At 41.1% G+C, this 13,609-nt stretch overlaps 2 protein-coding genes and 1 long non-coding RNA gene across 3 annotated transcripts; 2 read left to right on the top strand and 1 right to left on the bottom strand.

The window, feature by feature from the left end:
* The first annotated feature begins 287 nt into the window (after positions 1-287).
* Positions 288-5,454, top strand: tgoln2 (trans-golgi network protein 2). Its single transcript, XM_029509864.1, has 4 exons — positions 288-639; positions 2,213-3,183; positions 3,552-3,635; positions 3,740-5,454. The coding sequence occupies exons 1-4, from the start codon at positions 288-290 to the stop codon at positions 3,743-3,745; spliced, it is 1,413 nt and encodes a 470-aa protein (XP_029365724.1). The 3' UTR covers positions 3,746-5,454.
* LOC115048756 (dual specificity protein phosphatase 18-like) lies at positions 5,287-6,549 on the bottom strand. Its single transcript, XM_029510488.1, has one exon. It carries the CDS (start codon positions 6,513-6,515, stop codon positions 5,970-5,972), a length of 546 nt encoding a protein of 181 aa, XP_029366348.1. The 5' UTR covers positions 6,516-6,549; the 3' UTR covers positions 5,287-5,969.
* Positions 6,550-10,513: 3,964 nt separating this feature from the next.
* LOC115049099 (uncharacterized) lies at positions 10,514-12,542 on the top strand. The gene is made up of 3 exons (XR_003841106.1): positions 10,514-10,633; positions 11,072-11,555; positions 12,050-12,542. It is a non-coding gene; the product is annotated as an uncharacterized LOC115049099 (long non-coding RNA).
* Positions 12,543-13,609: the final 1,067 nt, after the last annotated feature.

The raw sequence follows: 13,609 nt of genomic DNA, 5'->3' as shown, positions 1-13,609 counted from the left end.
TAGTTTCTGTCTTCCTACTGGATTTTTGTCTAAACCAAAACTCACTGGCATAAACAGCTCAACCTGACAGGCTGATGGAGGAAAATGGAAATGGATGAAAATGAGCCATGGCCGTTGCTGGCTGTGGTGCTGAAAGATGATATGTGCCCTCGGCTGACACCTTTCACTTATTGGTATCAGGGGTGGGCTGGACAGGTGGATCCAGGGTCTCCGGGCCAAGGCCAACATCTTCCTGGACTTGTGTTTTTTTTTTTTTTTTTTAGCAATAAACTAATACTTAAACTGAAATGGGCTACCTATGGACGTTGGTGTTGAGCACGAAGGCGCTGAGCACATGGCCGCCATGTGACGCTCTGTGTACGGCTCTCCGCTCCGCCTGCAGGGGGCAGCAAAGGCCTCCGTGCCTGTTTTCATCCGCAGAAGAGGCGCGAGGCTGGCTTGTACGCGGAAGCAGGAACCAGGTCTGTCACATCTTCCAACCTGACAAATCGCATCAGTCAATCCGGATTGTGTCGAATAGCGACAAGAAGACAGCGAGTGAACAGACGAGAGGACACACAGTCCGTGTTGTCTGTGCGGACAAGATGAAGACGCTTCCCCTTCTTACCGCCATGTTTCTCTGCTGCTGCTTCGTCACAGGTGAGCGAAGTTTGTGTCGATGTTTTCTGTACTCCATCACCGCCTCAGCCTCATCGTTAGCTAAGTGTTGGACTACCTCCACAAAGCCTTCCTGGCAAAGCGGCTTTTCCTCCACGGAGCAATGACAAAATGACAAAAGCAACTCAAGAGGCCAGTAAAACTAATCAGGTCGTCGGCAACGTGGCCGACAAGAAACATCGAGAAACATCAAGAAACATCAATAAACATCAGCGGTAATATCCACGGTGTTTGTTTATAAACCGACAACCGGCGTCGACACGGAAACATGAACGGGGAATAAGTGAGCTGGAGGCGGTTATCCGGTCATTTCTGAGTTACACAACATGGTGGTCATGATTTGGCCTTCAGGGCCTGGTTCCCGTGAACTGCTCACTTCTCCATCTTTCCTTCTACAGGAAACGAAAAATAAATAAATAAATAAATAAAATAATAATAATTAAATAAAAATAAATCAGCAGACTCAGGGCTTTCTTACTGTACATCGGTCTCATTGTAAGCAATTTCATTGTAGAAATGACCATAAAATCATAAATCATAAAGGAAAAGCTCGTCAAAGGTTTTAACTGTCACTGCCCTCCCTTCCCTTTCAAGTCAGAATGACTTAACCCTTAAAAACTGTTCACTCTCAAACACACAAAATTATTGATATTTAGCCAAAGATTATCAATCCTCCATAGACGACTGAACCTCAGAAATACAAGGTATTACAACCGATTTTAATTATATTTTGTGGCCAGTGTAGACATGGATATTGGCTTGTATTAAAACTTGTGTGTGTATATATATATATATGCCTATTCAAGCCAGCATTTATTTATTCTGCTTATTCACAAGAGCAATGTATATTCCAAACCAAACTTCTGATTAATTAGTGAAATCAAGTCATCACTTCTGCAGAATCTTGACAGGAAGAAAGGCCTTTATAAGAAAATTAATAATAACAATAACAAGATATTTTGTAGAGATATTTCATTGATGGACTCATTTTGCTGCCAAGGAGGTTTTACATATCACTGTGGTTTTTAGAGTGCAGTGCTGAACAAACACAGGAGTTAATCAAACTAAATAACTATTATGGCGTCATTGCAATTGACCAATGGTTCATCACTCCCAGGGTTTCTGACATGGCTGATGCTTTAATAGGTTTTTTTTTTTATTATTCCATCATTGTAGCTTGGAGTAAAGGAATAAATTAGATACTTACTGTTGTTATGAATGAACATGTCAGTCAGTAACCAACCGTTTTTTTCCCTTTTTTATCCTTGTTTAGAAACAATCTATAAACATTACTTAAACTTTTTTCAATTTGTTCATCTGACAAGAGAGAAAAAATACATCTTAAACACCTTCTAAAATTTCAGGTACCTATGTATAGTTGTAAATAGTAAATTACTAAGTAGTAGTACTGAATTTAGCAATTTGAAATTATTACTTAGCTACGATGTTATTGGAGTTGTGAAGAACTTGTGACAACACCCAATAGATGTGCATGTCACCAAAGCAGAATTTTGTCAGTAAGTATTTGTCGTCTTTGTTTTTATCTCATATGCAGGGAGTCCACTACAGAGTGCTCAAAACTCACACCCTCTTACTGTGCCTGAAAAAAGTCAGAGCACGACTTCAGCATCCAAACTTCAGGATATGGCCAAGACAACAATTAACAAAAATAATGAAGCCCAAGGAAAACAAGTAAATCCAAAAAATCAGCAAGGGCAGACTTCAACTGTTGGTAAAGATTCCAGTGAGGGAAAACCAGGAGAAACGGTCACCAATGGGGGAGATAAGAAAAACCCAGATGAGCAGGCGGACAGTAAGAAAACCCCAGAAGAGGAGAAGGGCAGTCAGGGAAAACCAGAAGAGGAGAAGGGCAGTAAGGGAAAACCAGAAGAGGAGAAGGGCAGTAAGGGAAAACCAGAAGAGGAGAAGGGCAGTAAGGGAAAACCAGAAGAGGAGAAGGGCAGTAAGGGAAAACCAGAAGAGGAGAAGGGCAGTAAGGGAAAACCAGAAGAGGAGAAGGGCAGTCAGGGAAAACCAGAAGAGGAGAAGGGCAGTCAGGGAAAACCAGAAGAGGAGAAGGGCAGTCAGGGAAAACCAGAAGAGGAGAAGGGCAGTCAGGGAAAACCAGAAGAGGAGAAGGGCAGTCAGGGAAAACCAGAAGAGGAGAAGGGCAGTCAGGGAAAACCAGAAGAGGAGAAGGGCAGTCAGGGAAAACCAGAAGAGGAGAAGGACATTAAGGGAAAACCAGAAGAGGAGAAGGGCAGTCAGGGAAAACCAGAAGAGGAGAAGGACATTAAGGGAAAACCAGAAGAGGAGAAGGACATTAAGGGAAAACCAGAAGAGGAGAAGGACAACGTTAAAGAAACCCAAAAAAAGGAGCAACACAAGGACAACTCAGGGGACACAAGTTCGCATAATTCACCTGAGATGAAGGACGACACTGAAAGTGGTCATTTCTTTGCCTACCTTGTGTGCACAGCTGTGCTGGTGGCTGTGCTTTACATCACTTACCACAACAAGCGGAAGGTAACCTTTTCTTCTTACTCTGACCTCTTTCAAGTGAATACATGAAAACGCCCAATTCACCCCATATTGTTTGTCTGCCGCTCAATGTGCCAAGTTAGCTTTATGCTTAACTAAGCTAACAATACTTCCAAGAGTGGGTTCACACTTATTGCACTGATACGATGCTGGTATAAAAATTTAATTCCTGCAATAAAAAAAAAAACATTTCCTAGAAATGTTTAACTATTAGTATGAGATACAACTTTTTTTGTTGTTGTTGAAGAAATTTGAACTAATTAAATCCTAATTTGTTTCATACACCAGACAAGCCAGTGAAAGCCACTTCTCCATAATTTTTTATTTTTTTTGTTGTTGTTGTTTTCTCTCAGATAATTGCCTTTGTGTTGGAGGGAAAGAAATCCAGATCTGCTCGTCGACCTAAGTCAGCAGAATATCAGAAGCTGGAACAACATGTAAGTTGCTGATATAACAGCCCGTATCCCCTTTTTTCTATTTCCATTTTTAATGAACTCTCATTAACTATGTGTGTTTTGAAATTCTCTGAATTTTGTTTTAGATGTGATCTTAAGTCTTTCATGGGAGGTGGTGGCCTGGAGCAGCTGGGTACACTTTGGGTTGTGTGAGAAAAGACTGAGTACTGAAGTTGGATATTTTCTTGGTGTATCTGCATTGATTTCATCTTGTATTAAATGAACATAGTTCTATTTTGTACTCTTAGATGCTTATTGCATGACTATGCAGAAGAAATCGTTGCCTTATTGAGGGACTTTGTGAAATGCAGTGAAGGTTAAATAAGCATGTGTTCTTTGCACTTGTGTCATTATTCCACTTCATAGGTAATCTAGTAGTTTGACCTGATTAAGGTCCCAACTCAGGATATTTTAGTAGCAAAAGTAAATATTAGCTGTTTGGATTTCAGCCTTGTTTGTACAGTACATTAGTGATCGCACTGTGTACCTGAATAAGCCATCTGAATCTTACATACTGTGCAGATGTTTTAAATGTATGTTTGCTAAAATGTATCCAGATTCCACTTAGATGTGCTGAAGTATCACAATGGGGTTTCTGCTTACAACCACATGTTGTTGGCCAGATGAATGTAAGAACAAGCTTTATTCTCTTAGTGGGATACCTGGTCAATATTCACATACTACAGGCAGAGACTTGCAAATGCTGAGAATTTCATGAAAAGATTAGCACCATCCGGTTTCTGATTGGCAAGTCCAGCATAAAGACTGCAAGCAAGGAGCAAGAGCTAGCCAGACAAAATGTGCTCATCGGTAGAAGTAAAGGCCATGACTTGCATTTCTTTTGTTATATCCATACAGAAATCGAAGTGTTAAAACAACAGGTTGCTTTCCAACAAGAGGCTATATGTTTAATTACTTCAGGGGCTTCCAGGTTATGCTAACCTAAGTTAGCCACTTGTGAGCTGTTGCTTCACGCTAAAAATGAATGAATATAAGAATGGTGTCAATATTTCGATCCCTAACTCTGCAGGAACATTCAGAACCATGGGACTATAAATGTTTGATACACACATCTAAATGTTTCGCTTTTCATCTGAATGTCATGCAAAACTGTCTTAGTGGAACGGATTGCGGTGTTGAAATGCTGGTTGTCAGTCTGTCAAATATGTTTTCCCAACACCTCCGATGGCAGTTATCTCTCTGACTTGGTTCTTGTTACTCTGCTTTGAAGCTGTAGTCTGAAATGTTGCGTGACTAAAAAGTATTTTGCTCGAGAAAACTGTGCCAACAGCTGTATTGTTTTGGCTGTTGGGGGTGCACTATTTGAGAAAAATGTATGTCTTTGGGGATAGATTGACCACTAGTTAATTTAAACTGTCCTTTAGATGTGCGTGTTGATGTTTAAAATGAACAGATTGTGCCAAATTGTGAATCATTTTACTGTGATTGAATGTGTGACTCTTGTATTGTGCCTGTTTGACAAATTAATATATTTTTACTGGGACAGTGGTTGTAATCTAAGGAGGGCCCTTTCTGTGGAGAGGAAAATCAAAGTCCATTTTATGTCCCAAAAATATATTTTCATTGTGAGATCTTTCTTTTTTAATCAAAATGGGAAAAACAACCACCAGAATAGCTGTAATAGTGAAGTTTAATGCCTTTGTAGCCAAATAATTAAGGATGCAGTATTTCTTTCATTTTGTTCAGAATGGCTATCCCTGAAAACAAACTGCTGTCCTTAAAATTAGGGTGTTTTTTTTTTTTTTTTTTGCTTAACCCTGTTAGATGACTATTGAATCTGCAATAAATGCTTTTGTACTTTGAAGCCTCAGATGAGCTTGTTTCCTGAATTTGCGTTCTGTAAGTAAAAGCACTTCTCATCCAAAGAATCACAAGATAAATCTCATGGTTTGTGCAATAACGATTACACACCAACTTTCCAAACTGCTTTCTCTTTTTTTTTTGTTAAATATTAGAATTTGCCTTCTTTGAGCACCAAGTAGTGATCCACCCTAGAAGTTTAAAAGGAAAATCATTCATGCAAAGTTAACTGGACATTTTAGACTTAATGGAGCAAGAGTTCATATTTTGAACGGGCCAAACGGCAAAGAGACTGGGAGCAATTAAGTTAACACAACAAAATGAACCAGTCATGGTTTATATCATATCATATTAAAGGTATCTGATGGTTACAGTTGCAAGATGAAGTTGGTGGAGTAAAATGACGTGAAAATACTGTGCAGGGCTTGAGTTGTCCTGTAGTTGCATTTGCCCACTGCCCATAAGTAAGCCAGGAGGGAACACACATCAATGGCCTCATACTGGCGTCATATTTCTGGCCTCCTCCTCATATAAGTCTGGTATATCTCCCATGGAGGAGGGGGTCATTCGGACGGAGTTCTCCCCGCGGACCTCCATCTCGTACCGGATGAGCTGCTTCCAGAAGCCGTTGTTGGGGCGGACCAGGGGTCGGCAGATCTTGAGCCACCTGTGGGCCTCCAGCAGGGTCATGTCGCGGTGCCGGACCAGGTAGGCCATGCACAGGGCGGCGGAGCGGCTCACCCCGGCGTTGCAGTGCACCAAGGTCCGGCCTCCGCGCCCTGCAGTCCGCTCGACCTTTCCTGCCACTTCTTCAAAGTGATCTCCCAGAGGGAAGCTCGGGCAGTCCGGGACGGGGATGTGGACGTACTCCACGCCCGGAGGAGCGGGGAGGCGGCCGCTGCTCTCGCTGACATTGATGACGCAGGTGATGTCGTGTCGAGCCACCTGAGCCGGATCATTGGCAGCTCTGGCGTTACTGAGGTACAGGTGATCGGTGACCCGGCAGAGACCTGAGAAACCTGCAGGGCCCGGCCGATGCATCTGCTGCAGCAAGTTTACCGCCGACACACAAATATCCCGGAAGACAGAAAAGGGACGCTGACGCTTGTACGGCAGCTCAGGAAGGCCAAACTTACATGAGCGGATACGCTGTCGCCCTCAGCTGGCTGAGGTTTAGATTAGTTTTATTGTAGCCTGAAACGGTTCCACTGACAGGCGTTAGAGACACGGCGAGTGTTTCATTAATTCTGTAATGTCTTGCTGGTTAAGAGATAAAACGTTTACAAATAAACAAACAAAAAAAAACAAAACAAAACTGAGTGTTAAATGAATTGCTTGGTCGATAAACGACACAGTTGAAAATCAACTTCCTGAAGACTCCTTCATCCCTCCCTCCCTGTGGCTTTGAGAAGAAAATTCACTGTAGTTATGATAGTTAAATGATAGGAGATTTAGTTGATCTTGTAACATTGAACTAAAAGTTTTTTCAATATTTTGTCAATTCAAATCTGCCTCGTACCCTGTTTGTGACACCAATTGCCGACAGGCTGGGGATTATTTTTCAGCTCTACAGTTCTTATATACACAGCATAACTGTAATAAAACTATCTCCATTATAGCGATCAAATAGGTTTTGTGGCTCCAGGTGGGTTTTATTTGGTGGGAAACATGTCCAAATGGCTCTTTTAATGCTGAAGGTCAGTGATACCCAAATCTGTGTTTTGTGAAGTCACCTTGACCTTTGACCAAATTTGAAGATGTTACTAAAATACCCTGTCTGTGAGAATAGAACAGATGACAACCTGAAAACAATGTGCCTCTGGCTCTGACAGTCTGACACAGAGATGCAGAAGGGACTCAGAAGAGCAGGGATAGCACACATGATGATGAATTTGGGTTCAAATTGAAGCTGGAAGCCAAAGTTAACGGGATAGACCATATCTGCTCAGAGCCGGGGATTTGCACTTGAAAGGCGTTAATGACCTTCCAGAGCCTGAGACCCAGTGGATGAACTTCTAATAGGTGAGGACAGATAACTCTTTTTATGGTGTGAATCAGGAATTTAAATCCAGAGCAACAGAGGTCTAATTATTATCCCTCACATGCACCCACTGCAATATGTGTGTGTAATAGCATGAGACTGCTGTGCTGTTGATAATGAATGATGAATTATATTAAAGGGACTGAAATTATTGTGGGATCAGATGCTTTAATCCATTTATGTATATGGCAGACCTTGCCGTAGTGTTTACTCCATCCATGTTTGTGTTTTCCAACACAATGTATAAGTTGCCCTTGTTTTCCTTCGTGTGGCCCGACTAAAGGTTTGTGGAGAAATCCTGCTGAGGTGTTTTGATTCCAAGACAGGCCAGATTAGAGTGTATAAACTTGACAGTAAATCTGACATGCTGTTCAAAGGTTGTTTTTCCAGATTGGAGATAATATGCACCAGGTTCAATAGCATAACAACATTGTGCATACTTTTAAAGAACTCATCCTTCATCAGAGATCACCTATGTACAGCGCTGTCCTTTTGTCCCTTCCCAGGAGATTCAACACCTATTCCTGCTTGGCTTAATGTGACTCCAAAAACTCCAAGGACTCAGTGAGTTTTTTTTTTTTTTTTGTGTGTGCTTTTTCAATCGAAGCCAGGTCCCTATGTCAAAAAATGTCAAAGAATTCTGGCTTCTCTGCAGCAGGTCTGAGTTGAACCGTCATCTGTTGACCCACCATCGACCAATGAGCCCACAGCTGAACTGAGCCAGCTTAATGTGTTAAAAGTTTATAATAATGGTTGCCTATCTTGACGAAATAATATATGTTTATCTACCATCTTTGCTTATTCTGGAAATAGGAAATATTTGTAGGTGTGGTATCCAGCACACAGCAGGTGGTCAGCTGGATGCCCCAGTATATCTACAATGCCTTTAAAATATAGATAAAATACTGCATTTGTCAATATTTTACTTCGTGTTTGTATTAGGTTTGGACGTGTCTGAGGCAGAACGGTCTTTGCATTTGCGTCTAGATATTTTTAGTTACTTACTGACTGGTACTCACAGTATATGCAAACAGACTTTGCTTCCTGTTTACACAGGCCGGTACATGCCCAGTGTACCTGATGACTGCGCATACGTTTTCAGGTTTGTCAGTATGGATGCAGATCCATACAGAGTTACAGCACAGGCTGGACAGATATAAAAAAAAAACGCTTTACTTCAAAATATGTGTGTATACGGAAGATTGACATTTATGCTTGATCATTTAGGGGCAGAGACACACAACTACAAAGATGTTGGTAAGCGTTGCAGATTGCAGTTCTGTTTTCTTTCCCATCCCACACATCTTATTTGGGACAGTGAAAGACAGACTGAAATCTCTTAGTTTCACTCGGAGGGGCTGATGGAAATGGTTTACCGATTATATTTCTGGCTTCAAGTCTGAGTGAAGTTGAATTTTCCTTACCAGTTTTATGTGCTCCAAGCAGCTGGTTGAATGAGAACTTGATGTTATGTTACTACAACAAGCTTCTTCTCTGCTGTCCCTCTTCATCATGAAGACCTCTTTAGCTGACTCTGATGGTACCAACGTGTCTTTAGCTCAAAGAAAATGACCTCTTATGGCAACATAACAGAGAATCAATTGCCTGAGGCTCCGTCATAGGTTGTTGTGGATTCTATATTCTTGCCATGTTTTATTTGCTTTGGTCTTTAAACTTTTGTGGCTTGGCACAGGTCCGAGGGTAGCAAGGTCTAGAGGTAAGCATTTTGATCTTGACGAAAATATCCTGACAAATACCTAATAAATTCCCGTGATATATTTTGGCTCAAGTAATCAGAGGGCGTTCATAGCATAAAATGCTAGTTGCCTCCTAAAACATCTATCAGTATCCACACAAGTCTCTACACAATCTGCAACCTTCACTGTCAGGTTAATAATATTTCATTTAAAATCTAAATATCACTTCTGTTCATTGATTAGATTGTTTCTTTGTAGCTTGTTGTACTGATATTTTCACTGCTGGTCTGTCAGAAAAAGAAAAGGGTCAAAGAGCAGACAATGAAAGATACTGAACTTAAAGCACAGGTTTCAAACTCATTCAATTTAGCAGTATAATAACTTGTACAAAAACTAACTAGCCCTGTCGAAGAATTTTGTCAATTTTCCTTACACACATTTGATAAAGATCCCAACAGTCTCCTGTGAGTACCTCATAATATCCTTTCCAATAGCACCACCCTTAGGCCCAAGCAATGCTTACATACAAACATAAAAACCATTTCCACTCATCAGAAAAAAAACCTCTAATCACAATAATAATCGCGATAATATTAACTACCGCGACCTGACCCCGGATAGCAGGATGGACAATATTAGCTGTACAATGAAATAAACAGTTCCCTCTGCCACCAGCTCCAACTGGGCTGCTAAACACATAAATAAATGAATAAACGTGTTTGATGTAAATTGAGCGTTTTTAATCAAATCAGCGCAGATTGTTTTTCTGCAATATGTATTATCATTGTTATATAATATTCTCGTTGCGTGTTTTCATGATTTGTGTGTGTTCAAGTTTTCCCACACACAAGAGACACGAAACCACAGTTAGAAGAAGAATCCTCCAGTTGAAAAAAAAAACAAAACAAAAAACGTCAATAAAGGTTAAAATGACTGTAAAAATAGCTGTATGAGCAGTGTGTGGACGGAAGGGGGGGGGGGGGGGGTGTGTTGTGTGTGTTGTGTGTTTGGGCTGGATGCTGATGATGAGGATGCCTGCAGGCAGTCATCGGTTGCCCTGGAAACACAGATGGTGAACGAAGGGCGCGCATACAAAAGACCGTAAACCTGTGGCAGCAGCTGGGGAGCGCTCGGTGGAGCCTCCTCCTCTGCTCAGTCCTTCCCGTCCATTTTCTTTCCCCCGCTTTCTCCCGTTTTCACCGGACTCCTCCGGTCGGTGCGCAGCTGCTGTCGGCTCTGGGCCGGTGTTAGTGCGTAGCTTTGGGGAGGCGACAAGGTTTTTTTTTTTTTTTTTTTTTACTGCAGATCCTGAGCACACAAACAGCTTTTTGTCAGCATGGAGAAGGAAAAAGGAGCGGAAGATGAGGCTGTTTTCTGCACCGTGTTCATGTGTTTGAAGCTGCGGGACCCAGGGATCAAAGGTAAAAGAGGAAAAACCAGAGGTACTATTGTTGTTGTTGCTGTTGCTTCTTTTATATCCACGAACTGTTTTGTATTGGCTTTTTCTGTTCTCTAATGAGACGCTCCCTGATATTCCTGCACCAGAGGGCCTAGTCCTCTCGCCTCACTCTGACATGCTTGCTTTATGAATATTAAAATATATTTATTTATAGAGAAACATTTTCTGGTGGATGCAGGCTTAGAAATAGTGTTTTTTTTAATGTGAGGCTGTAGGTTATACAGAAGACATGGCTGTAGCCATATGTTACAAGTTGTCCAGTATTTTTAGTATTTTTTTTTATGTGCATATAAAGTTATATGTGCTGTTATATGCAAATATGTAAGGTAAGAAAAAAATGTAAATGATACATTTATTTTGACTTGAAATGTTTTCCTTTTTTTTTTTTTACTTTTTTAAGGTAACCTGGTGGTCGGTGCTGCATGAGATCTGGACTGGATTCACCATCAGTGCTTCTGACATGTCGCCAGTCAGGACACCAGGAGGAGCCACGTGGGAGCCAGCCACAAGACAGGTTATGTGCACAGGATGGATTACCTTCATTAAAACCACGAGGTTCATTTTCGCTGTCACACAGCTTCCATTTAAGAGCATACTAGTATTACTCACTCAGTGGGTAATATGGTGGGTGTATTTCAGTCTCATTCCTCTAAATAAAAAAAAAGCAGTGAGGGGAAACAATGCAATGAAAGAGGAGACGTTCCCTGGGGTACCTCCAGAGGACAGTTGGGCTGAGTCACACTTTTCTGCTGCTTTGTGTTGTGTGTTCCTCTCCAGTTACACTGATGAAACAACCGATTAGGACTGAGCCGGACCTCTTAGTACACCTGGCAGCATCGCATCATTGCCCTCTGCTGTGCTGCCTTCACTAGTAAAACATCACGGTAAAGTTGCACCACTGTGGTTGTTATTCGTCTCATATTCTCTTTCCACTCCAATATGGATGAATATAAAATGCAGATCCCATTTTTATGGACTGTTATCTTGCCTTTGCCCACATACAGTATGCGTCCCAGTGTTAAGCCTCGGGTGCTGGCTGAGAGTGGAGATAAACAGAGGAACTGATAGAACATGGGAGATTAGTTATGTGTTAAATTGCTGCCATATTTTCCCCCATATGCTCACTCTTTTCCAGGATTATAGTTAAGAGGGGAGATAAACCAACAGAAAAATGGAGACCATGACCAAATCAGATTAGCATAATTTACTTTCCAGATTTGTTTATTCAACATTATCCAAAAAATGTTTGCATATTTGTTAAACCACAACGGGAAAAAAAACCAAGTCTTTGAAAGTATGTCTTGTAATGAGGTTGACAGGAATGTGAATCACACCATCAGTCACTACAGTAACAGCTGTCGTGTCATTTTTACCACAGTGATTGATGCATGGCGCCATTACGGCTATCCGGTACCATCAGGAGGAGAAGAGCCATGTTCACATCTTTTCCCACTGACAGAAGACTCCTGTCGCTTTGGTGTATCAAGGAACAGAGCTTTGAACAGTTAAAACTGCCACCAACCCCTTTTTAGTCAGTGTCAGCATGATCCGATGTAGCAGAAAGGTATTTTGTGGATTGTGTTTTGAGTCTAAAATGATTTCTTTGTCTATCCTAAACATGTGTAGGCTAATTCTCCCTGGCTGTGAGTAATACCCGTACTGCTCCCCACACCCCCACTGCCACATTTTTCTCTCATCATTGATCAAAAACACTGACTCTAAAGCAATCGAACACCGCATGTTTGCTTTCTTCGGCTGCCCTGCTATTTTTTTAACTTCTCTCGTGACCCAACATCTGGAACCAGAAAGCGCTAATATTTTAATCCTATAATGTTAAAAAAAAAAAACAAAAAAAACAAAACAACCAACAACAACACACACACATCTGCTTAAGTGTGTGAGGATGTTGTGTAGTGCACAATTTTTTTTTATTTGTTAGCAAGCTTAATTCTATTATTCTAATGTACTATATAGACCTATAGGAACTACTCCTTTTACTGGGATGGATATGTGTATTTGTGTGTCAGTGTGAGTGCATGTGTTTATGCATGGGCTCTATTTTGTAGGTGTGTGTGTGTGTGTGTGTGTGTGTGTCTGTCTGCGTGTGTTCGCTCCTGTATATGTGCATGTGTATTATGAAGAATGTCTGATTAAAAAAAAAAAACTATCTGTAAGGGGCCTGAAGCTACAAGCTCATAGCTACAAACTTTTTAAATGCCTGATTGTCTCCTTTTAGCCACTGGATGTACCAGAAAAAGGGATAAAAAAATATTTACAAATGATTGTTAGCATTTATTATGCCCTCATTCAAGTACCAGTTGGGTGGGATTTTTAGATAATCACAATGGTGCTGAAAATGAATGGTGTGTATTTTTCTAAATTATGCCTGCTGGCATTAATTAAACTGTCCTGATGCTTACAGCCCCATCATCTGATAATCAAGCTAATTACAGCAAATGCTAATAATTATGTGCAAATAGCTTTTTACCCAGGTCTGGATTGCACTAACAGAATCTCACTAATATCTAACAGTACTAATGTCTGCTAACAGTCGGTTGATTACTAACTTGTCATCTGATTGCTGGTGGCTGGCCTGGATCTCTAACACACTGACTAACCCTCTGCTTTACCCCCTTGCACAGTCTGAGGCGCTCACTCCTCTCTCATGATCCTGCAATCCTTCTTCCAGAAATAATCGCCTCATATTAATCACTGAAGAAAAATCAATGAAAAAGATTGTTGAAGTGAGTAAGTCAAGAAGGGTTTCAGGACTTGGGCAGGAGAATGTTATTAACCACAACCTGAAAAGAGGAGCAGACACAGCGGCTGGTATTAAACAGCTGACCATATGTTCTAAAACAATCCTAACAAAAGTGATTTTCATCAAATTGTGAATGGTGTCACACTTTAAGAGCTAAATTTGCACGCTCAGAGGCCA

Source organism: Echeneis naucrates, chromosome 9 (assembly GCF_900963305.1).
Source record: "Echeneis naucrates chromosome 9, fEcheNa1.1, whole genome shotgun sequence".
Taxonomy (NCBI): Eukaryota; Metazoa; Chordata; class Actinopteri; order Carangiformes; family Echeneidae; genus Echeneis; species Echeneis naucrates.
This window is presented reverse-complemented; position numbering and strand designations above follow the sequence as displayed.

Bases quoted from the DNA above. Each gene is read 5' to 3' on its own strand.
- tgoln2 (XM_029509864.1), top strand. From the start codon at position 288: ATGGGCTACCTATGGACGTTGGTGTTGAGCACGAAGGCGCTGAGCACA. The intron at 640-2,212 runs GTGAGCGAAGTT...TCTCATATGCAG, and splicing joins CTGCTGCTGCTTCGTCACAG to GGAGTCCACTACAGAGTGCT. The intron at 3,184-3,551 runs GTAACCTTTTCT...GTTTTCTCTCAG, and splicing joins CTTACCACAACAAGCGGAAG to ATAATTGCCTTTGTGTTGGA.
- LOC115048756 (XM_029510488.1), bottom strand. From the start codon at position 6,515: ATGCATCGGCCGGGCCCTGCAGGTTTCTCAGGTCTCTGCCGGGTCACC.